Source organism: Myotis lucifugus, unplaced genomic scaffold (genome assembly GCF_000147115.1).
Source record: "Myotis lucifugus unplaced genomic scaffold, Myoluc2.0 scaffold_97, whole genome shotgun sequence".
Taxonomy (NCBI): Eukaryota; Metazoa; Chordata; class Mammalia; order Chiroptera; family Vespertilionidae; genus Myotis; species Myotis lucifugus.
Genome location: NW_005871145.1, coordinates 1,437,993 through 1,461,091, shown reverse-complemented (window position 1 = coordinate 1,461,091; position 23,099 = coordinate 1,437,993). Strand labels below are relative to the sequence as shown.

The following is a 23,099-nucleotide window of genomic DNA, read 5'->3' as shown; positions in this document are numbered from 1 at the left end:
GGGTAGTGACACTCCATAGCAGAGTGAGCTCCTGGTGGGTCAGGGCTAGAACCAGCATTTCCCACCTACAGCCTTGGATAGGGTTACGGGGCACCATGACCACACACCACAACTGGGCAGCACCAATTCCAAAAAAACTTTATTGTTTCAGTGGCAAAATGTTATTGGTCTCTATGGGGCACCTGGCAGGGCAGAGGGAGACCTGGGGTGGGGCTGGGTTCCATCCATTACAAAATCAAAGGCTTTTATAAAAAATGTTATAAATTGGTATCAAAACAAAACCCAAGGGAGGCTGGAGGAGGAAGCAGAGAGGGAGGTGGGTACACGGAGGGAGGACCAGAACCTTGGACCACTAACGACGGAATCCAGGCCGGGAGGGAAGGTGTGGAGGGAAGTTGGGAAGGTGATACAAAGTGCATAAATGTGCCTCCCCAGACGCTCCTCAGACAGAGGCAGAGGGGGACAGAGGCTACAGCCTGGGACATGGGGGAGAAGGGGCTCCAGCCATCTCCTCGCCAGGGACCCCACAGGAACGGGCATTGCTTGAGACTGCCAGATGGGAAGGACCTGCACCGGGAGGGAAGAGAGGAGCTCATGGGAGCCGACCGTGGCGGGCAGAGGAGATGCTTCAGCTTCCTTCCCTGCCCATCGTGCTCTCCCACAGAGTCCTCCCCACACAGCCTAGTTGTAAGGAAGGTCCCTGGTGAGTGCCCTGGGGTCCCAGACCAGAAGGGCTGTGGAGCACACCAGGACAGCCACAGGGCCCGGGGACCATCCTTGGCCCAGGGAGGAAGGCTGGGATAGAAGCCCTCCTCGTCCATCAAAGGCCAGATGACAACACTTTGTTCTTTGGGCAAAACTGAGGGGAAGTCAAGGGACCCCCCCCCAAGTCTCTGGAACTTGGTTCCATCTGCCTGTTTCCAGCCTGGCAGAGAAAGGGCAATGGAGAGCAAAGGGGAACCTCCCGCATCCTCCAGGGCATCCCCTGCTCACGCTGAACCCCATTCCCTAACCCAGCCAGGCCCAAGCCCAGGGACCTGCCCTCACCTCAGTGACTTCTCAGACCTTCTTCTTCTTCAGCTTCAGGGCTTGTAGCCAACTGGGCGATGATCCTTCTGACCTAAAAGGCAGAAGGCAAAGGTCACAAAGCAACCGGAGGAAAGCTGAACAGAATGAGGAGAGGCAGGAATGAAAACCCCCACCCCAGTGAGAAGAGGCAGCCCAGGGCCTGGCTACAGACAGGAACTCTGCCACCAACTTAATACAGTTAATTTGGGGCAGGTTGACCTCCGCCCCGAGCTTCGGTTCTCCTCTACGTAATGTGGGGTTTCAGTCAATGCCCCGAGTTCAGGTCACCCACCCTGAGGATTTCTCTGGCTTCGGAGGTAAGGCGAGGGGCTTCCCCAGCCCTGGGACCTTGCAGGACTTGGAGCGCTGGAACGCAGACTCCTTCTGGCTCGACTTGCTGTCCACCAGCTCCCCCTCCTCAGCCGAGCGGTTCCGGGGGCGCAGCTTGGCCTGAGAGACAAGTCCAGTGCAGACAGATGTCAGCGGGACAGGCAAGAGCACTGGGAGAAGGGCAGGCAGTCCCCACAGTCAGGCCCAAACCCCTCTGCAGTCCTTTTACCCAGATGGGTGGGAAGTCACTTAACGACAAACTTCCCTGAGCTGAGCTCTGCCTTCCACAGCAGCCCCCCAAAGAGATATGTTGAGTTCAGGCGAACTCAGCTGGACAAAGCCAGTGGTGACGTCCAGCTTTTGCTCTCGGTTCCCTCTGCCTGCAAGGCCTCCCAGCAACTCCTATGCAAGCCAAAGCTAAAAGCAAGTGCTACAGGAGGCCTTCCCAATCTACCCTCCTACCCGCCAGCACCCCACTGTTATGAAATAACTTCCCTCTTTGAACAGGCCCAGCCCTTATCTGCACCTTCCTATGACCCCTAAATGTCTCCATTCACCAGCACTATGGACATGGTGTCCCCCCACTACCCCACGAGGTTCTGGGACATGGAACAGCCTTGTTCCTCCTTCCATCACACTTAGCACACAGCGAGCGCAGGGTCAGGCAGGGTCCTCCATGGAGAGCAGAATGAGGAGGAATGGGCAAGAGGTGGGGGAATGAACAGATGATGGGGAGAAGGAGGGCTGGGTTCAAGGGGCCAGCGGCTGGATGTGTTTGCTGAGTAACTGAATGGTACCTTCAGGGCTGACGGGCTCAGGCCAGGGAAGAGGTTGACTTTCAGCCCCTTGGTGCCCAAGGACATCCGTGTCCTGCGGTTCTGAGGCTCCTCCACCACCTCCTCGTCTGAAGACGGCACCCGAGAAGCTCGTGGCTCTGCAAGGGCCCAAGGAGGGCTCAGCAGAGAGCAACCCCGGGCCCCCACCCCCCGGCTCACCCCCACATCGACACAGACAAAGAACTCACTGGCCCTACCCGTAGAGTCCTGGAACAGGCGTGCATCCGAGTCTGCCGCCTCTGACAGCCCCAGGGTACCGCCGGGCCGGATGGCCGGGGCCCGGTGCCCACGCTTGCGCCCCAGGCTGGCACGGCTTCGATACACGGCGCTGTCGAGGATCTCGGTGTCCTGCTTGGGACAACGGCAACACCACTGCCATCGCCGTCCCGTGGTCCTGCCCCATCCCAGGTGAACCCTTCAAAGCAGCCGCTGTGAGCAGATACCTGTTCGTGTGACTCACCCCTACCCTTCACCCCCCACCCACTCTGCCCCCTGGATTGAGACGGCTCAGGGCTCTGAGCAGCTGGAGGAGCCCCAGGGACCAGGCTCTGGCTCCCCATCCCCCCAATAGCCCATCCACTGCCCTGGGCTCAGCCTCCACTGACCTCGATGAAGGAGAAGTCCTGACTGGGAGAGCTGGGGGAAGGGCCTTGGGAGGGTCGCCGAGGGGGGTACATCGGACCCTGCTCGCCCAGCCCGGCCCCTGCAGGGCTCCAGGTGCCATCCACCTCTTCTGTCCGGCTGGCTTCACCATCAGGCTGGGGCCTCCAGGAGGGCAGACGGTCCCTGCGGGGCTCCAGGGGCTCCCCTCGATCGGCACCTGCCGTGGTTTCTTCCTCTTCCAACAGGGTCCTCAGGCCCGAAGCAGAAGCTGCCGACTCCCTCCGGGCCGCTGCCTTGGAGCTGCTGACGGCCAGCATCTCCTCCAGCAGGCCCTGGGAGGCGGAGGGTGGAGAGCGGGCCAGGCAGCCGCTGCTGGGGCTGCAAAGGAGCCGGACCAGAGAACAAGGTCACTGTGCGGCCACATCCCCCTCCCCCAAAGCCCCTTCACAGGTTCTGTCTCCCCTCTCCTTCCCGAAGGGCACGGTCAAGACCACACACAACACAGCACAGAAGGGATGAGTGGACCAGTCTGGCAGGTTCAGATCCTGGGTCCTCCACGTAGGAGACTTTGGGCGAGTCCCTTCACCTACAAAAGCTTCCAACTTTACAGTGCTGTCGGGGGAATGAAATGAGAACCTGAAGCACAAGCCCACCGCCTGGCACTCAGCGTGTGCCCGATGAACAGCAGCTATTGCTACTACTGCCTTCCATGTGGTCAAGCTGTCTCAGTGTCCCTCCCAGGGCACCTGCTTGGGCACACACTTGCCTGGGGATGAGCCTCGCAGCCTCTTCAGTGCCCCTGCCCATGTCACCTCTCCCTGTGCCCGTCTCACAGAACATGCCAGGCCCTGCAGGCTGCCGTGTATCTGGACACACTGTTCCCTCGCCCGCCACAGGGAAAGCTTCCCCCATGACCCCTCCACTCACTCTCCCTGCAGCTTAATTCCTCCGCCGAGGCTGGCCTGCTCCCCTCCCCGAGCCGCCACCCTTCCTCGGCCCTGCAAGCCCAGGGCTCCACCTGGGCCAGCCCCTGCCTCAGGGGCTGAGGCTTTGTCCCCACTGCCAGTCTGTGAGCAGCGCAAGGGCTAGGATGAGGCCGCTTTTGCCTTTGTTCCCCCCACCCCTGGCCCAGCCTGGTCAGGAGCAGAACTAAGCAAACGTTTGCTGAGCGCAGCAGCTTGCATCTCAATGTGGCTTAGGTGTCTTCTGCCTGCTGCTCCCTCAAAACACAACACAAGCACATACGCACAGCACACGTGCACTCTCACCACCTCACACAAGAGCTCGTGTGTTGTCCAGCTGCCACCCCACACACAGACACCCCGACCCACTCACAGCACACCTCAGGCAGGATGGTGTGCACGTCGTCTGTCACTCCTGCCAGCAGAGCCACACCAACATGCACACACACACACTCACACCATGCACACACATCATGTACACGCACACACACCATGCACATGCACACTCACACCATGCACACGCACTCACACCATACACTCACATCATGCACACGCACACAACACGCACTCACTCACACCATGCACACACACACTCACAAGATGCACATGCACATTCACACCATGCACACGCACACACTCACACCATGCACAGGCATGGCAAAGGCTGGTGAGAGCCAGGCCTTGAGTTCCCCATGGACTGGAGGGGTGGAGAGTGAGGCAGGTGATTCAGTACCAAGACCGAAGCAGGAGGGCTGGAAAGGATGTGTGTCAGTCTGTCCTTCCACAAGCTGCTGACAGATGGAAATTGAAGCAGTCTGGCGGGGAGGGAGGCGGAGGAGGCCGCAGCAGAAGTGCAGCAGCCTGGATGGGGGCCAAAGCCAGCTCACCCTGCTGCTTCAAATCAGGAGAGGGGGTAGGAGGGGGTGGCAACAGCACCCCTCCCAGCCTGAAGAGGCCCTGCCCCAAGCTCTCCGGGTGGGGCAGAGAGCAGGCTAAGGAAGAGCCGAGGGGATGTGAAACAGTGACGGGTGAATGGAAAGATCCACATGCAGCCCTGGCTGGTGTGGCTCAGTTGGTTGGGCGTTGTGCTGTGCACTGAAAGGTTGCTAGTTCAAGTCCCGGTCAGGGCATACGCCTCGGTTGCGGGCTCGAACCCCAGAAGGCAGCCAATAGATGTTTTGCTCTCACATTGCTATTTCTCTCCCTCTCCCTTCCTCTCTCTCTCTAAAAACCAATCATTTTTAAAAAAGGAAGACCCACATCCAGAGCGAGACCTGGCCCCACACCAGGTGGGCAGAGGGCAGTCCTGGGGGAGGCCATGGGAGGGGGGGCGGGGACGCTGGGGAATGCAGTGTGACCATCCCCCCGGCCTGTCTAAACCCCAGAGAAGGCGTGTGGCTGGCACAAGGACCTGCTCCTCATCTCCAGAGAAGCTTCCTCCCTCTTGAGCACCCAGAGCACCTCTAACCTGAGCCCCTTCCTGGCAGGCAATGCAGACAGGCTGTGCTGAGCACGGCCACTCCAGGGCACATTTGGGTTCCATCCCCTACTGTGCCTGTGGCCTTGGCAGTGTTACCTACCGACCTGCTCTGAGCCTGTGTCTTCGTCTGTAAAATGGGGATAACAGAAGTACTAGACTTTGCTGGGTTTATTGGCAGAAATGTGTGCCCAGCACATAGCTAACATTTGATACATTTTTAGGATAAACATCATCATCCTCAACACAGGTTCCTGGCCTCAGGACTTGGCTCATCTTATACCCTCTATACCAGCGGTTCTCAACCTGTGGGTCGCAACCCCTTTGGGGGTCGAACGACCCTTTCACAGGGGTAGCCTAAGACCATCGGAAAACACATATATAATTACATATTGTTTTTGTGATTAATCACTATGCTTTAATTATGTTCAATTTGTAACAATGAAAACACATCCTGCATATCAGATATTTACATGACGATTCATAACAGTAGCAAAATTACAGTTATGAAGTAGCAACGAAAATAATTATGGTTGGGGGTCACCACAACATGAGGAACTGTATTAAAGGGTCGAGGCATCAGGAAGGTTGAGAACCACTGCTCTATACCCTTTGCCCCATCGGGATGCTGAGTCTCCTGAGGGCTGGGCCCACCCGCACTCCAGGTGCAAACCCAGGAATGGTATGCAGTACGTAGATCTGCAAAAAGGGCACCTGAGACTACAGATTTCTACAGGCTCAGGGGGAGGGACAGATACCAGGAGGCCAGAGAGGGGAGGGGGCAATGCACCAGCTCTTGAGGGACCCAGGAGCGCCATTCCCCCCAGGACAAGGTGGCCCTGGACACAGAGGAGGGGCCGAGCAGTCTCCCCACCCCCACCCCGACGCCGGTCTTGTCATGTCACAGTTTGCCAGGCAGCATTCCAGCCAGTGACCGGTGTGGGGGAACCTTCATCCCACACAGGAATGGTGACAAAAAATGTCCCCAGCGGCCTCACTTTATGGGCACATCCATCCAAATCTGCAAAACAGGTACAACCACAGGTAGCAGGCACTTTCCCAGTGCTTACCACGTGCCAGACAGATCTACCACTTCGCCCATGTGAACGCCAACGACCCGGTGAGCACTGGGAGTAAATCACTCCCGGTTCACAGCGGAGGAATCGGAGGCGCTGAGAAGGAACTCACCCACGGTCACAAAGATGGTAACAGAATCAAGACCCGAACCTGGCAGATGGGCCCAAGGCCTACTCTGAACTACCCTCCAGGACTTCTCATTACCATGGGAACCTCCAATTTTTCCTTTAAAGAGTAACTTTCCAGAGCGTAGAATCTCTCTAAACCAGCTGCTCAGAACTCAAGAGGCCCTGGCTATTAGTGAAGTTTGGGAAACATTGTGTTAGAACAGTGATTTTCAACCTTTTTCACCTCATGGGACACATAAACTAATTACTAAAATTTTGCAGCACACCGGAAATATATATTTTTTGCCAATCTGGAAAAAAAAAAAAAAGGTATAGCCCTGGCCAGTGTTGCCCTGTGGTTAGAGAATCAGTCTGAGCACTAAAGAGTTTCGGTTTCAATTCCCGGTCAAGAGTGTGTACCTGGGTTGCAAGGCCGATCCCCAGAACAGTGGGGGTGCATTCGGGGGGCAAGCAATCTATGTGTCTCTCTCACACAGATGTTTCTCTCTCTCTCTCTATCTCTATCTCTCTCCTCTCTTTCCCTCCCTCTCTTCTACTCTCTAAAAAAAAAAAAGGAAAAAATATCCTTGGGTGAGGATTAAAAAAACACATACACACACAAAATAGTATAATGTTGATTCATTCACACTGGACGGCTATTGTTGTGTTGGCTATTGTCACTTTTTATCTGACAATCTAAAGGGGAAGAGGTCAGTGCCCCTAGAGTCAGGCATTGCACGTTCTAAAAATTCCTGCGGTGAAAACTGCGTTAGAGAAAGGTAAACATGCTTCCTTACTCTTCGGCTTTAATGGGCTGGTGCTTGCTAATACACACGCACTCACTCTAAGTCTCGGGGATGGCCACAGAGTCGCCAGCATTTTCCAAACTTGTAACAGCTACACATCCTGTGATGGAGACCCCTGCTTCTCTGCCACTAACCTCCTGGTCCCCAACCCGTCCCCTCACCAGCTCCCACCAGGCCAGCCTCTCCCTCCATCCTAACCAAAGGGAAAGATATTCCCACTTTCCCTTCTTAAGAGCCACCACTGGAGGGGAAAGGTGGAGGGGGGTGGCCCCACTGCTTCGTAGTCTGAGTCCCGAACGCGGTGGCCACACCTGACGTAGAGACATAGGAAAGACACACTCTGACTCTGTGACCCTAACACCCCTATTCTCCTGCAAAGTGGAGGGGTACTAATCCCTCCTGCTTCACCTGCAGCTGTGAAGATCAATGAGGTCAGGTGTGCAGCAGGGCCCTTGGGGACTGCAGAGTCCTGAGTCCCCAGAAGAGAAATCAGAGCAGCCACAGGCGCCCACATGCCGCAGCACCAGGAACGCTGAGGCTCCAAGTCCCACGTCAGAGAGAGGCTCAGAGATGTCCAGGACCCAGGAGCCCCTGGACTCCTAGTCCCGTGCACTCGCCCCATCCCTCCTCCCCGCGCTCCTCCAACTCCCTCTATAGCCTCAGCCCCCTGAGCATCAGCCTGGCCCTGCTCTGTCCTTTCCTCTCCCCCTCCTCCTCCTCAGTCCCTAATGCCTTCCCAACCCTTCAAACACCTCCCCCATTCCCTCTAGACCCTTCCCGGTCCCCCCTGCCCCCCTCCCACTACCATCAGCCCCACACCTCCCTTCCCTTCCTACATGGCTGGTGAGAAGCTCCAGGGTTGGGAAAGGTCAAACATTCTACTGTCAAGACAAGGAATCCAAATCTCAGTAGACAGAAATGTTAACAAAGAGCTGCAATGTGTTGGGGTGGGGGGTGGGGGAACGTGGGGAGACCTGGATAGAAGGTGAAGAGAGTAGCCAAAGAACACATAGGCACAGCCCATGGACACAGACAACAGAGTGGTGAAGCCAAGGGAGGGGTGGCGGAGCTGGGTGGAGATGGGCAAAGGAGGGGAGAGAGAAGGGGGACATATGTAAATGTCAAGAAGATAATTAAAAAGAGATGCAATGCCTTTTTGCACTCCTTCCTGATGGGAAATCACCTCAGTTGGTTTTAGAACATAAAAGTTCCTGAGACAGACTGTGGCTGGCTCACAAAACTACCAACGTGTTCCTTGACGAAGTTCTTTTTTTTTAAACATCGATGAGAGAGAAACATCGATCAGCTGCCTCCTGCACATCTCCCACTGGGGATGTGCCCGCAACCCAGGTACATGCCCTTGACCGGAATCGAACCCGGGACCCTTGAGTCCGCAGGCCGACGCTCTATCCACTGAGCCAAACCGGTTTCGGCATACGAAGTTCTTCCCTTGAGTCCGCAGGCCGACGCTCTATCCACTGAGCCAAACCGGTTTCGGCATACGAAGTTCTTTTTCAGCCGCTCTGCAGGGAGGCCAAGGTCATGTGGCCAGGAGTCAGGTCCCAATGCCCTTTGGGTTCTTAAATTATTGCTTCTTCTGGGCCTTAAAACGGGGCAGACAAGAAGCACCACGTTCCTAACCTCCTGAGAGACAATGTGCCACTGTCCACCTCACTCCAGACCTGGAGTGGCCAAGACCAAGAAGACAGAGTCCTTCCTATGCCCACGAAAGCACTGTGGTCCTGGCCCAGGAGCACCTGCGACTAGAGCTGAGAGGCCTGGGGAACAGCCACTGTGCTCAGCGGGAGTCTCCAGAGGTGGGCGCGTACCATTTCCTCCAGCAGTCACACTATGACGTCACCAAGGAAGCTTAAAGCGTGGGCTGCACGAGTAGTATCACCTCCAACATCACAGTCACCATTCAGACAGGTTGCAATTTTTCAGGCATCCGGCACACGTCCCCTCGCACACCGGGATGGTGTCCCCTTACCTGGCTCCGAAGCCGGGGGCTTCTCCCATCTCCATTCCGGGGTCTTCAGGGCAGGTCTCCAAGGAAAGCGAGGAGTCATCTTCGCCCTGGGTCTCTGGTCCACTCGTCTCGCCAACCCCCAGCTCCCTGGCCTCCATGGGGTCTGGGTCTCTGGCCTCCTGGCCAGGGCACAAGATGCCAGTGTCCCTGAGGCCGAGCTCTTGGCACTGGCTAACTTCTCCCACCCCATGCTCCCTGGCTTCACTCGGAGTCCCAGAGAGCTCCACATTCCGGAGCCCCAGGTCCTGGGTCCAGTCCATCTGCCCCACTCCGCATCCTCGCGGCTCCCGAGAACCGCCAGTCTCTAGGTCACATGGCACCTCCAAATTCCTCAGGCCCAGACTGTCACCCCAGTCCACCTGGCCCACCCCACGCTCCCTGGAGCTGCTATCTGGCCCCACGGCCATGTTCCTGAGCCCCAGGTCCGGTGTCCAGCTTGCCTGTCCCACTCCACGCTCCCTTGATTTAAGGAAGTCTCCGGCCTCCACACCTGACCAGTTGGTCTGCCCCACGCCACTCTCTCTGGCCTGGCTGTGGCCTTCTGCCTCCCCCACCCCAGCCAAATCTCTGCCCCTCACCCCGACATCAGAAGTCCAGTCCTTCTCCCCAACTCCCATCTCCCTGGGCTCCTCAGAACCCCCAGCCTCCAAACGGCTAGCCAGGTCCACATCTCTCAACCGCAGGTTATCCGACCAGCCGGTCTGTCCCACAGCATCCTCCCTGGCCTCACTCGAGATGCCAGAACCCACACAACTGGACACTTCCAAGTTCCTGAGGCCCAGCTGGTCAGTCCAGTCCACGGGCCCAGTCGAGGTCTTCTCAGGAGACACAAAGTGGCCACCTCCGATCTTGCCAGAAGGACTCGGGCCAGCACCGCCCACTCGGTCATGGCCAATGATCCCAAAATGATGGCTCCCCTTGGTAGCCTCCATGCAGAAGTCACCACTCCAGTCTCGCTGCCCTGGGCTGAAGGCCGCCTCTGGCTGGGAGACCACACCGAGGCTGAAGTCGCCAGCCCAGCCTCGCTGCCCCACTTCCCTGTCTTCCGGGTCGGCATCGCCTGGGCTCTCGTCCCCTGCCTGCTGTCTTCTGTGCAGCCCTTCAACCTCCTGGCTGGCACCGCTGTCCTGCCAGCTGCTCTGGGCTCTCGGTCCCCGTGCTCCGTCCTGGTTCTGGGGGCTGCTGGGGCTGAACAAGCCCCCCAACTCTCTCTCCTCTGGCTGGCCTGGGTCCCCGCTGGCCTCGCCCAGGCCATCTCCTCCACTCAGAGTCTTCTCAAACTCCTCATCCTGCTGCTGGGCTTCCTCAGGACTGAAGGTGGTGCTCAGGGCTCTCACCCCGAAGCCGCGGTCCTGGGGGCTGAGGGCCGTGGCGCTGCCACGGCTGCTGTAGTCCCTCATCCAGGCACTCTTCCCGAAATCCAGGTCCGGCTGCTCAGCTCCCTGGCTGCCAAAGATGCCAAGCGACGAATCTCTCTTCCCAAACTCCTGGTCCTGCTCGTCGGCATCCTGGCTGCTGTACTTGCCCAGGTGGTCCTTCTTCCTCACTTCCTCCACTTCCTGGCTGGCATAAGCCCCCGAAGAATCTCTCTTCCCAAACTCCCAGCCCTGAAGGCTCGCGTCCTGACTGCTGTAAGAGCCCAGCACATCCCTCTTGCCGAATTCCTGGTCCTGGAGTTCCACATCCCGGCTGGAGTAAATGCCCTGGGAATCCCTCTTTCTAAACTCCCAGTCCTGAACATCCGGCTCCTGGCTCTGCTGAGTGCCAAGCGGGGCTGGCTTTCCAATCACCCGGTCCTGGGCTGGGAGCCCCCCGCTCCCATGCGGGCTGCCGACCTCCACCTCCTCCTGGACCTCCACCTCCTCATGGCCAACGATGCCACACCTGCTGGCCCACTCCCTGGCGCCCCCTTCCCCTGCTCCTTGCCCACTCTTGCTGGACCAGTTCCTCTCTCCAAGGCCTGGGTCCCCTCTAGGGCTCGCACCCCTAAGGCCATAGTCCTGAGAAGTGTCTTGGGACCAGCTGGAAGGGCTAAAACTGCTGGACTGTGTATCTGCTGCAATCCCAAATTCACTCTGCAGATCTTTCTGGGCCCAGCCGAGGAGTCCCTGGGAATCAGAAAAGAGAAACAAAGAAACAACACTGAGAGTCGATCCAGAATGGGAGTCAGCACTGTCTGGTGCCCGAGCGAGCGAGCGCCACACTTTGGCAACAAAAAGCCTGGGTGTGTATCCCAGTTGTGTGACCTTGAGCAAATCACTTAACCACTCTGGGCCTCATGGTCCTCATCCTTAAACAGGGATAACTCCTACTGCATGGGTGGTTAGGGAGGATCAAACAAGATCATTTAAGCCAAGTACTCTGCATAGCACTGGCTCGCAAAGAGCACTCAGCAATGGGTACTCAATCGATGACCCTGGGTCATGTTTACAGCCCTTGGGCAACACTTGGCCAACAGCCAGGAGATAGGCAGCCAGGCTTGGTGTGTCTTCACAGGGTGTGGGGCACACTTTCTTTATGAAAGGACAAGACTCAAAGCCCCTTCACCACCTCCTTTCCACGGTGAGATTCCACCGCCACCCCAGCCCGTCTAGTCCTAGGAGTTCCCAGCCCTCCTGCCCTCAGGAAAGCACCCACTGCCCGGCCTCCCCAGGAAGACCTCCCAGCCCTCCCTCACCCCGGCCCCGGGGGAGACAGGAGGGACAGCCTGACCAGGCAAAACTCCCAGCCAGGGCTCCACACCCGAACTCCCTGACTCACTCCTGAGGGCGGGTGAGCCCTGGCCTCAGGGCTGTGCAGCCGGCCGGCCTCATCCCGCAAGGCAGCGTTGGCCAACAGCCTCTCCAAGACAGACATGGTGTGCTCCCCATCCCCAAGCCGGGCCATGGCCCCTGCCCCCAGCACCCACCCCAGGCAGCTGGGTAGGCAGGGCTGGGCACTCCCCTTTGCCCGGACCTGTCGGGCGGCAGGCGGCTCAGGCTCTGGGCTCACCCTGGCCCTACTCCCTCTAGAGCAGCTGCAGCTCTGGTGGCCCCGCCCAGAAGCCAGTTGAGTCACCCACATCCCGGGACAGACACACCTACTGCAGGAACGAGCTGGGTCTTAACTCCTTCCTGCTCCTCCTCTGCCACCAGCTCCCTCAAACGGCCCCTGGCTCCTCCTCCTCCCTTTCACTCCCGCCCCTGCCAGCCCAGGCTGGGCTAGAAAAATACATTTCAAAAGCCACCTGGACTCCAGCCCTTAAAATGACAGGAAATGTGGAAGGAGAAAGGGCACTGGGCCCAAGCCCAGCCATCAACTCGCTGGGTAATCTTGCACAAGGCTCGCCGGCTCTGGACCTTGGCTGCCTGTCTACAAGGCAGGTCTTGAGCTCAATGGCAATAACTCTGAGCCCAGCCGAGGAGTCCCTGGGAATCAAGAGGAGAGAAACAAACTCATGATGTACTAAGTACTCATGATGAGCTAGGTGCCACTGTCAGTACTTTACAGGTATCATAGCTCCTTTAGTCTTTGCAATGACCCTATTAGGTAGAGTTCATGACTGCTATTCCCATTTTACAGCTGCACAAACTGAGGCACAGGCAGGACAGTAACTTGCTCAAGGTCACACCTGGGCAAATAACAGAACCAGGAGATGAACCCAGGCCATCAGGTTCCAGCACCCACGCTCTAAGTGGCCACACTCCGTTGCCTTTCACAATACTAGTCCTAATAAAGGTTTGAACGCTCAGTATGTGCCAAGCTCAGAGCGTGTTCCACATCTCACTTTACCTGCAGTACAACCCTAATGTTATTATGCAAGGACTCTGACATTTGGAGGTTAGGGCACATTCCCAAAGCCACTCAGCTAGTGGATGCTGGAACTGGTACACACTCTGAACTCTAAGCACCATCCCTAGCCCCGGCCAACAGCTTTGCCAGACTGCACAGCTGTGAGGGACACGCCATAGGTGCCTTGCTCATAGCTGTACCCCAAGCTCTAGACAAATGAAGTCCACTCAGAAAGAGCGAAGCCCATTGAAGCCCTGGCTTCCATCCCGAGGCCCCCGCCCGCCCTGTGCCCGTCCTCACCTCGGAGCAGGCACTTGGGGTCTGTGTGCCCTTCAGCTCAGGTCCAGCTCCCCGCCGTGCACTGCCAGCATTGGGGGGTGGTGAAGCCAGGAGGGCATCCAGCCAGCGGGAGCTGCTTTCAGGACCTGCAGGCTCGGGGGACGCCCTACAGGGGTCCTGAGCCTCTGTCCTGGGTTGGGTGGTCACAGCCCGGGCCAGGGTCACAGCCTCCTCCTCAGCAGGCAATGCCTTCCCAGGGCCAGGGGTGTCAGCAAAGAAGACACAGGGCTGGTCAGGGGGTGCTGGCTGCTGCTGCCCCAGGACCGGCTCCAGGACAGGCAGGGCGGCCTCCCTGGTGGCCAGAGGGAGTGGGGACTCTTGTCCGGCCAGGGGCTCCTGCTCCTCACACCTCTCCTCTGCCTGCAGCAAGGCCGGTTCAGGTGGGCCCCCTGTTGTTGGCAGAGGCTTGAGGGGATCAGCTGGGGATGGAGGCTGACTCTCCCCATCACCCTTTTGGTTTGGGGAGATGCCCGAATCATCTGTCTGCCCCCAAGAACCAGGCCTTCCTGGTCCCTCTGGAGCTGACCAGACCCCTCGCCCCGGCTGGAACGCTCTCTCCCCACCGGATGCAGCCAAGTCACCAGCCGCAGTGGCCCCAGCCTCCGCAGCCACAGCCTCAGCCTCCACAGCCGCAGCTTCTGCAGCTGCAGCCTCAGCCTCTGCGGCCTCACTGGCTTCAGTGATGGGGGAGGGAGGCGGGGAGTCCAGCCGCCACACCCCTAGACCCGAAGGCCGAGTGGGGAAGGTCCATTCAAAGGACTGTGACAAGCTCCAGTTGGACTCTGTCCCACACCCAAAGGGACGCTCCAGGGCTGACTGGCCCCCCTGGGTTTGGAGCAGGTCAGCCAGCGAGCCCCCCAGCTTCTGTTCTTGGTCAGGCAGCCGGAGCACACCTTCAGAAAATCGGCGCTGACCCAGGCCGGTGGGGCGGAGCTCTGCGTCACCCCTGGCCACCTCCTCACCAGATGGGAACGTCCGATCAGGATCAAGCAACTCACCCCCCTCCATCGGGGGCCGGGGTGAGGTGGCTGGAAGCTGCTCTGGGCTGTGGCTCCCCGAGACCTTTTCCACGGGCGGGCTACTGGGTCTGGGGGCATCTGGGGCTCCCAAATCAGGGAGCCCTGGGCTAGGGGCATGGCAGGTGCCCTCATCTGGCAGGACCACGACTGGGGATGCTGGGGTCGCAGGGAGGCAGGGAGAAGGCCCGGAAGCTGCGGGGCTCTGGACCTCTGGAGGATGAGAGTGGCGGGGAGAGCGCTGGAGGGGTGAGTGAAGTTGGGGAGACCCAGGGGCTGGGCCTGAGACTTCAGCAGGGAGGCCTGGGCTGGTGAACCCTCCATTCTCTGAGGTGGGGCCTGGACTTGAGGGGACCCAGGGCTTGGAAACCTGCAAGAGAAAGGTTGAGAGCCATCACGCACCTTCCGGTAGGTGGAGGAGACCCCTGCCAACCCCATATAGACCACAGGTCAGCTGCTTTTTCACCTCTCACTCCACAGACAGGAGAAAACTGGGGGCCTCTCAGGACAGCTGGGAAAGGCCCCAAGTATTAGGACTTCCTAAGGTTCTCTGCCCCCTCCTTGAGACCCTCTCCCCAGAAAACACACACAGCCCTACTCACACAGTATGACCCCCCGACTTCAGGTGGTTCACACACTCCCACCCACCTATCCCAACGCTCGTTGAAGGATCTCCTAAGAGTCCATGGTTCATGGTCAAGAACACTGGCTTTATAAAGGGAAAAGGGAATTTGGACATCTGACCATCAGGGCATGTGGGGGTTCTGCTTCAGAGCAGGTCTCCAAGCCCAGGGCAGCTCCCAGGAGCAGCTCAGGGGATGTGGAGCTGCCCACCCTGCTCGGTGCACCCCCAGGTCCCAGCGCTGCTGACGGAAGCAGGCAGGCCTCGGGCTTCAGGCACAGAGTCACCCGCACCGCCTCTCGTAAGCTGCAGGCCCTCCCATATGGTGGTCACTTGACTTCTCTGAGCCTCAGCCTCCCCTTCTGTCCATTAGGGCTGGTGGCAACAATGTCCCCCTCACAGACTTAGGAGAGGAGTAAGTAAGATTCGTGCACGTGGCCTCAGGACAGGACTTATAGAGTGCATGCTGTGGGATGATGGGGGCAATGCTTTCAAACTTCAGACATCTCCCATCCTCTCTCAGCTGCCGACCTTGCTTCCCTGAGAATACAGAGGCCACGGCATGGCACGCCCACACCCTGCTACCTGACGGGATCCCAGACAGTGAACTGTCCTTGCTCGGGGCTAAGGCCAACCCCTCCCCTCTCCCCTGCGTCACTGATTTTTTTCCTCCGCTCCTGGATCATTTCCATCAGCACAAACTGCTCTGACTTCTTCCACCCTAAAAAGAAGAAAAACACTCTTGCCCTCACCTCTCTCTCTAGCTACCGCTCACTTTCTTGAACACCTTGTCTACGTTTACTGTAGCCCCAAACAGGCTGCTTCCTGCACCTTGCCACCTAACTGCTCTGGTCAAGGTCACGATGTTTCCTTGTAGCTAAGTCCCATTCTCAGTGAACCTTCCTTGACCTGCGGGCTGCATCTGCCGGCTGACCCACCCTCCTCTCCCCTCCCTCCACCCTCCTACCCCCTCCCTCCTCCTGCCTTCTTCCTCCCATCATGGAAGCTGGCTTCCTACAGCCTCCATGACTCCACTCTCGCCAGCTTTCCTCCCACCTGGCAGCTGCTCCATCCTCTCCTCCGTCCTCTCCTCAGCTGGGCTGGGCTGGGCTGGGCCTCAGTCCTCTTCCCTCCAGAGGCTCACCCACTCCCCTGGAGCTCCAGACTCAAATAGCCCACTGCCCACTTGACATGTCCACGTGGATGTCGAAAAGACATCTCAAACTCAACTAATCCAGAAGCAAACTCCTCCCATCTCCTCCCATCCTGCTTCACCCTTCAAGTGCCCTCTCACTAAATGGCAACCTGGTCCTTCCGGTTGCTAAGGCCAAAAGCCCTGGCGCCATCCTTGACTCTGTGTGCACGCTCTCTCTATCTGCCGTCAATCTATCTGCAAACCCTGTGCCCAAACTGACTTTCAAATTCCACCCAGAGTGACCACTTCTCACCATCTCACCACAGGCTACCTCCAGGGTCCATCACCTCACCCCCGGATTACTCAAACAGCCCCCAGCTGGCCCTGCTGCTGCTCTTAGCTCTCTGCAACCAAGAGCGCACGGTGACTCTTTACAACTCTCCTCCAAACCCCTCACTCAGGCCAAGGTCCTCCCAGTGGCCTGCGAGGTTCCAGGCGATCAGTCATCACCTCTCAATCCTCACTGCCACCCGCTGCTCCCCTCTCCCTGCGACCCGGACAGCCTGGCTTGCCTGGCTTCCTTGCCAGGAAGGTACTGAGTCCTTCCAGGAGAGCACTAGAGCCTGCCTCAGCCCCTGGGTAAGTTACTTAACCTCGGTGAGCCTCTCATGTGTGACTAACAGGGCCCACTAGCTGCAGTGATCACAAGGATTAAGCCAGTCAACGTTCCTGACACATGCCCAGCACACAGTAGGTGCGTGACTGACGGCAGTTACAATGGATAACTATTCCTTATATCGAGCAGCCTCATGGCCTGAACTGCACTGGATCAAGAGCACTGGCCTGGGAGTCAAGAAACCTGAGTCCCCGGGCCAGCCCCTGGGCAAATCACCTCCTCCATGACCCTCAGTGCCCCATCGGAACCAAAGAGATAGAGCAGATGACCTCAGGTGACCCTTCCAGCTTTAAATTACTATGAGTCCAAGTCATAACGGAGGGTAACTCACGTCGGTAGGTGGCTCAGAGCGGGCCGGCTGAGCCAGGTCCCCATTGAAGGCCGGGTCCAAAGGGGGGTTCCTGGGAGGGAGAAAGACAGGAAATGTAGGCACAGTATTAAGAAGCCCGTGACAGATGAAAAAGGGGACAGAGCTATGTTAAGAGTCTGCCTAAGTGACTTTAGCAGCACCCAAAGTTACCCGCCCCAGGCATTTCCTCCTGAGCCTTGCCTGGGACCACAGGGGACAGAGAAGCTATCCAGTCTCCATGGTGAAAATGGCCCAGGAGATAGTGCCTATTCCCTACCTCTATACCCAGGGTTAAACTCCCTAGTCCCTTTAGAAAAACCATCCTGGAAGCCCACACTCCCCAGTGATTCCCTAAAAGATCACCCTCCTTCCCCTAGCCCCTAAGGGGTTAATGTTCTCCTCTGGCCAGGGAGAGTACAGCTGGCCTGGCTGCCCTGCCAATACTTCTAGAAGGAGCGAGCACAGGGGGAGGGAGGGGGGCAGAGTGATTTTCCAAGGTTGAAGGTGTTCCTCTGAAGCTCTGCTTGGAGCCAGGGAGGGGAGGATAGAGGGCTGAACCCAGCCTGGGGGCCCTGGCCTGGGACAGAGAAGGGTTAATCCAGAGCCCTGCCCTCCAGGTACTTTCAGGTGAGAAAAGGGCTGGGCTGGAGGGCAGGGTAGGGCAGAGGTCTTCAGCTTTGGGCTCAGCCCCAACCACAGCAGCCCTGCTCTTCGCAGCAGCAGGAAGGGGAGGGGAGCCTCTGGGCCCCGCAGAGCCACCAAGGGCCCAGGGGGCCAACAGTGCCTCAAGCAGGCGCTCCCTGTCCTGGGGATGGCACTTGAGATCCCTCGGCCTCTTCCTCCAAGCCCCTGTGCCCACCACCCCAAGAGGCACCTCCTGGCCAGCCTTCTCTGCACTGGCAGAACTCTGGAGAAGGGTATTACACGCAACAGTCTCCAGTCTCCAGCCCGGCCGTAATCTCTGCTCAGTGACACCAGCTGGCCTGGTATCAAGGTGTGTTCACATCTTATCTCTCCCATCAGACTCCTGCAGGCAGACCGTGCCCTTCTCATCAGACACCAGCACCTCCTGGTACACCGCTCCGTACACAGGAGCCAGCAGCCAAGAGCACGTGTGCTTTGGAAATAGACATGAATTCAAACCTCAGCTCTGTCTTAGTTGCTGAGGAAACATGGGAAGTCACTTTTGAATCTCAGTTGCCTCATCTCTAACATTAATATTCCCTTCACTAAACACAATGGCTGTGGATTAAATGAGGCAAAGTTCAGCTCTTGGCATTCCATACTGTGCATCTGAACTCTCCATAAATGCCCATCAACTCTAAAGAAAATTATAACTGTAAGGAGAATCTAGTCATAATACCGTCTGCTGGAGAAAGCTTTGTAACTTAGCCTGGGGCCTGCCTGCACTCACAGCACACAACGGACCTAACAGTGAAGGTCACAGTCCCAGATGGGGCCCCCTACTTCATCCTCCAGAACGCAACAGCCTCCCGCCCCTCACCTCTCCTCGGGGGTCTGGCTGTGCTCTTCAGGGCACTCTGTGGGAGACTTCGCAGGCCCCTCCTGGGACCACTCCCTGGAGAGGGTCCCACCATCCTCATCCACAGGACCAGTAGCCACACCATAGGTCCTGGGGCCGTATTTTGAGCTACCATCGTGGTTAAAGGTGAGGCGGGAGCCCCAGAGGCGGTCAGAGCTGGTGGGGACCTCCTTCCGCGGCTGCTCCATCTTGGCCAGAATCTCTTCCACTGTGGTGGCTGCAAAGCGCTCAGAGGCTGGACGGAAGGGGGCGGGGGCCTTCCGCACACCCCCTGGGGCAGCACATCGAGCCGGGGGTGTCAACGGAGGCATCTCTTCTTTCCCAGCCTCCTCTTTCCCAGCCTCTGGGGTGGCTTCTCCTCCAGTAGACGTCTCGGCCGGCGGTCTTGGTGCAAAGGGAAGGGGACGCCTGCTGCCACCGTAGGGCTGGGGTCCTGCCAGCATGTTCATCTTCCGGGCAGAAGGCAGCTCAGCCAGAGGACCCCGGGGTGGCCGCGGCCCAACAGACACCAGCAGGCTGGGCTTGGCAGGCAGGGCTGGCTTGGCAGGCAGGGCCCGGGGTTTGGGCTTGACAGGAGGTTTGGCCCGAGGGTCACCTACCAAAAGGAAAGGGTTGGTTGGGGAGGCTGTCAGAAGAACCAGGATGTAGACTTCTTCATCTCGCACCCTATTAACTCAAAATGTTGACAACCTTCAAGGCACAAGCCACATGTCACCTCTTCCATGAAGCCTTCCTTGGTTTACCATACCTATCCCGGACGCACCTTCTGTCTCCAAATTCTCAAAATGTTTATTCAATCCTTCGTGTAAGCTAAAGCTATTTAAGGGTCCAGCTGACACCTTATTTGTCCCTGTACCCTACTCTGCATCTAACACGTTCTTATTGAATGAATGAATGAATGAATGAGCAAAGGAGCCAATAAACGAATGCTACCTACCCATAATCAAGCCCTCAGCCCAACATTTCTCCAATCTAGTCCTATCCTCTTACATGACACTCTACCCTCCTACCATCCACAGCAAACCTTTTATCCCAGCTGAACCTCCCTACTCTGCCTCCTGGCTGTCCCTCCCCCAGGACACACCCAGGCCACCTCCCCAGGTGTGTGATGAGGAATGCAAACTTATTATTGACCTAACCCACCCAGAAGTAAATCTGCCGCAGGAAAAGAAAACATGATTAGGAACCTACCTTCTATATAAGGCATTCCAAAGCCAAATAAAAGACCTTGGGGTTACTCATGGCCGTGGCCCTCCTAACAGAAACCTCTGTCATCCACTCATTCGGCTCAGCCTAAGAAAGGAGTCTAGACAGGAGCCAGGAGGCCTGGGTTCAAATCCCTATAGGTACACGTCATTTCTCACCTAGGCCCCCGCCTCCTCCTCGCAAAACACTCGCATTACCCACTTCATTTGGAAGGTAGCTTGTTCTTATCTGCTGTAGATCTAAGACCTCTAACTGTTCTAAAGGGTCTTACCAGGAACTGAGAACCTTTCAAACTCATCCTGCACTCCTCCCTCCCACCTCAACAGAATCATCACTCCCCCACCCCTTCCAGGACAGAATGCGGGCTCAGCCTCCACCCCTCTCACTGCCCTCCCAGCCACCCGGCTCCACCCTGCACCCACAGGCACCTACCTGGCTCAGAGCCAGCAGATACCAGCTCCTCCTCCATCTCCCGGGGTGGTGGGGAAGCCATGGCTGTGCCTTCCCTGAGAACAGACACTTTCATCACATTCGGCAGAACCTGCATGAGAATTGAGAAGCGGAGGGTGTGAGTAGGGGCAGCCAAAGACCTGGGAAATAAGAGGGAGAAGGCGAGAGGGTTGGGCGTTGGCAGTAGGCTTGGCCAAGGGAAGCCTGCTACTTCTAGCAGAGGCAGAGTGTGGGACAGGAAGAGGGAACTTCAGAGCCGGTGGGAGGTCAAGGGAGGTCCCCAGCAGTCTATCCTCAACTCTTCCCAGATCACGCTCTAACTCTGGTCTCCTAACCACAAAGTCCTGGAGCTTCAGGGAGCTACCTACTCTTCCCTCCCCTGCTGAGCTCTCCGAGACACCCCACTTACTGTTCCCAGGGCCCCCCTTGGGTGCCGCAGCCCGCTCGAGATATCTACTCAGGGGCAGAGCAAGAGGGCCCCAGAGTCTGAAGCCTCTTCGTGAATCACTTCAGGGGAGACGGGAAAAACCCGCTCCTCCCCGACCTGGGGCTCCACCCCACAGCCTGCCTTCCCTTTCCCGCTCACCCTCCTTCCCTCCCTCCCTCCTGCAGCTGGGAGTGGTTCCCTCTCCCCCCTTCCTCCTCCTCCGTCCACATCCCTGCCCCAATCCCGCCTCCCTCAGAGCCGTCTCATCCAAACACGGAAAAATAAGGAATAAGAAGTAAACATCTGGAATACATTTTTTTCTTTAATTTCTCAATTGCTTTGGCTTCGGCACGGAATTTGATGAGGTAAAAGCCAGGGCCTAGTCCTGTTGCCATAGCAATGGCCTCCCACTGGATTTCCAGAGCCGTGCCAAGAGGAAGGAGGAGCCGGCCCAGGCTGGGCTGGGAGAATGGGACAGGGCTTGAGAACATCCGGTGGTGGGGTGGCCTGGGGGAGGGGGGGGAAGACTCCTGGGGTTTCCCCTTCTAGGACAGTCAGGGTAGGACAGCCACAGCCTAGGCACTGCTGATACTTGGGTGGCCCTCGCTGGCCTAGGATTGGCCTGAGGGGTTTTGAGGGGCAGAAGAAAATTTTAAACCCAGTAGCACAGCCCTATAGAAGTCACTGGGTGTCCCTCCTCTAAGTCTGAACCAGGAGGGGGATTGGGGTCTGATTCAATGCTGGGTGGGTCTACCCCTTTCTAGCTGTGTGGCCTCAGGCACCGTGCTTACTGCTCTAAGCCTCGGTTTCCCCCGGTGAAAAGTGGAGTTAGTGTGACTGTTGGGAGACTTACGGGGGAAAAGATGCATGCAAACTGCTTAGCATAATGCCTAGCACATAATACGTGCCCAATAAATGTTGGCCATTATGAACACGATTCCATTCGGTGTCACCAATGAGCTAACATCCTTGGTAACCACCTCCTCCTCTCCCCAGACCATTCCTCACTCCCACAGGGCCCAGTACTGTCACCTGCTCTTCAGACACTCCACCACCTCCTCAGTTCTCATCCTGGCTCCTGAAGCACCATCCCACCCACAACACCCCCACCCCCACCCCAGGCTCTCCAGCCTGGGGGACAGAGTGCTCCTCCCTCTAGTTCCAAAGGAAGGGGGATGTTTCCTAACACGTGGTACGCACAGAGCCCCTGACATGAAAATCTAACCCCCTCCAAACGGCAACGGGCACAGCCTTCCTCAGAGTCACCCACTCCTAGTCTGGGAAGACAGCGCCGAATCCAAAGAAGGGCCCTCTATTTGCAAAACCCACCCACCCCTCACCTTTGACCCTGCCCCAGCTTGTTTCAAAGATGGGAGGGAGCAGAGGGAAGAGGGTAGAGAGAAACCCAAGACTGTCCATTCCCTTGGTCAGCCAACTTGCAGGGCGCACTGCTCACTCTGGGTGGGTGAATAACTGTGCAGAGCCGGGCCAAGTGTGCATGGGGGAGGGGCCCATGATAGGGAAAACAAAATTAAAACACAGACTGTTTCCTTGTCCTTGAACATTATTACATGGAACATGGTGTGGGTGATTAGAAATGGAGACACACTGGCCCAGCACCGAAAAACGCTTTCACCTGGGGGGCCTGAGGGACACTCTGCAGTATGAGGGCGCAGCAATGAAGCGGGGCTCGGCTTCCCCAGCCGAGGGGACCCCACCGCAGCTCACAGGCCCCCGTCAGGAAACCCAGGTGCCAAAGCCCTGGCTGCAGAATCACAGCGGCTCTGAGCACTCCCCACCCCAGGAATCGGGGGCTGCAAGGGCTGGGGAGAGGTCGGGCAGTTCCAGCCGGGGCAGGGGCCCAAAGGGACTTGGGCGCCAGCGGGGTCACCCCTCTGGACCCTAGGATCTCTGACCGGACCCGGACCCAGAGAGGTCGGCAGGGATGGCACATGAACTGCTGGAGGAGGGAGGGCCAACGGAAGACGGAACAGCCAGGGTGAGGGGCCGTCTGGAGAGGCCCAGTGGGAAAGCTGGGGACAGAGGGGACGGCAGCAGCCGAGGAGGAGGAGGAGAGGAGGAGGAGAGGAGGGGGGCGGAGGGGGCGGGGAGGGGGCGGGGGCGGCGGCAGCAGAAGCGGAAGACCAGTGCGCGGGATGCGAAGCAGCCGGCGAAAAGACGAGGGACCTAGGGCACAGACTGGGTGGGGGCGGACTGGGGGGCTGGGGGCGTCCCGAGGGGTCCGGGGAGGGGGCTGGCGCGGGTCTGGG

General features: G+C 57.9%; 1 protein-coding gene across 12 annotated transcripts in view; it reads right to left on the bottom strand.

Annotated features, from left to right (window-relative positions):
• Positions 1-121: 121 nt before the first annotated feature.
• Positions 122-23,099, bottom strand: part of TNKS1BP1 (tankyrase 1 binding protein 1) — a 24,367-nt gene continuing 1,389 nt past the window's right edge. The window contains exons 1-12 of one of the 12 annotated variants that reach the window (XM_014458528.2): positions 20,812-20,945; positions 20,385-20,493; positions 18,708-19,341; positions 17,186-17,255; positions 13,367-14,791; positions 9,257-11,403; positions 2,840-3,215; positions 2,423-2,585; positions 2,196-2,332; positions 1,361-1,518; positions 1,048-1,120; positions 122-567 (exon numbers count right to left, since the gene is read on the bottom strand). In XM_014458528.2, the coding sequence (XP_014314014.1) occupies positions 1,060-1,120; positions 1,361-1,518; positions 2,196-2,332; positions 2,423-2,585; positions 2,840-3,215; positions 9,257-11,403; positions 13,367-14,791; positions 17,186-17,255; positions 18,708-19,341; positions 20,385-20,478 (5,265 nt within the window). In that variant the 5' untranslated portion in view covers positions 20,479-20,493; positions 20,812-20,945 and the 3' untranslated portion in view covers positions 122-567; positions 1,048-1,059. The other 11 variants (XR_002830057.1, XM_014458526.1, XM_014458525.1 and 8 more) reach the window with 11 other exon arrangements.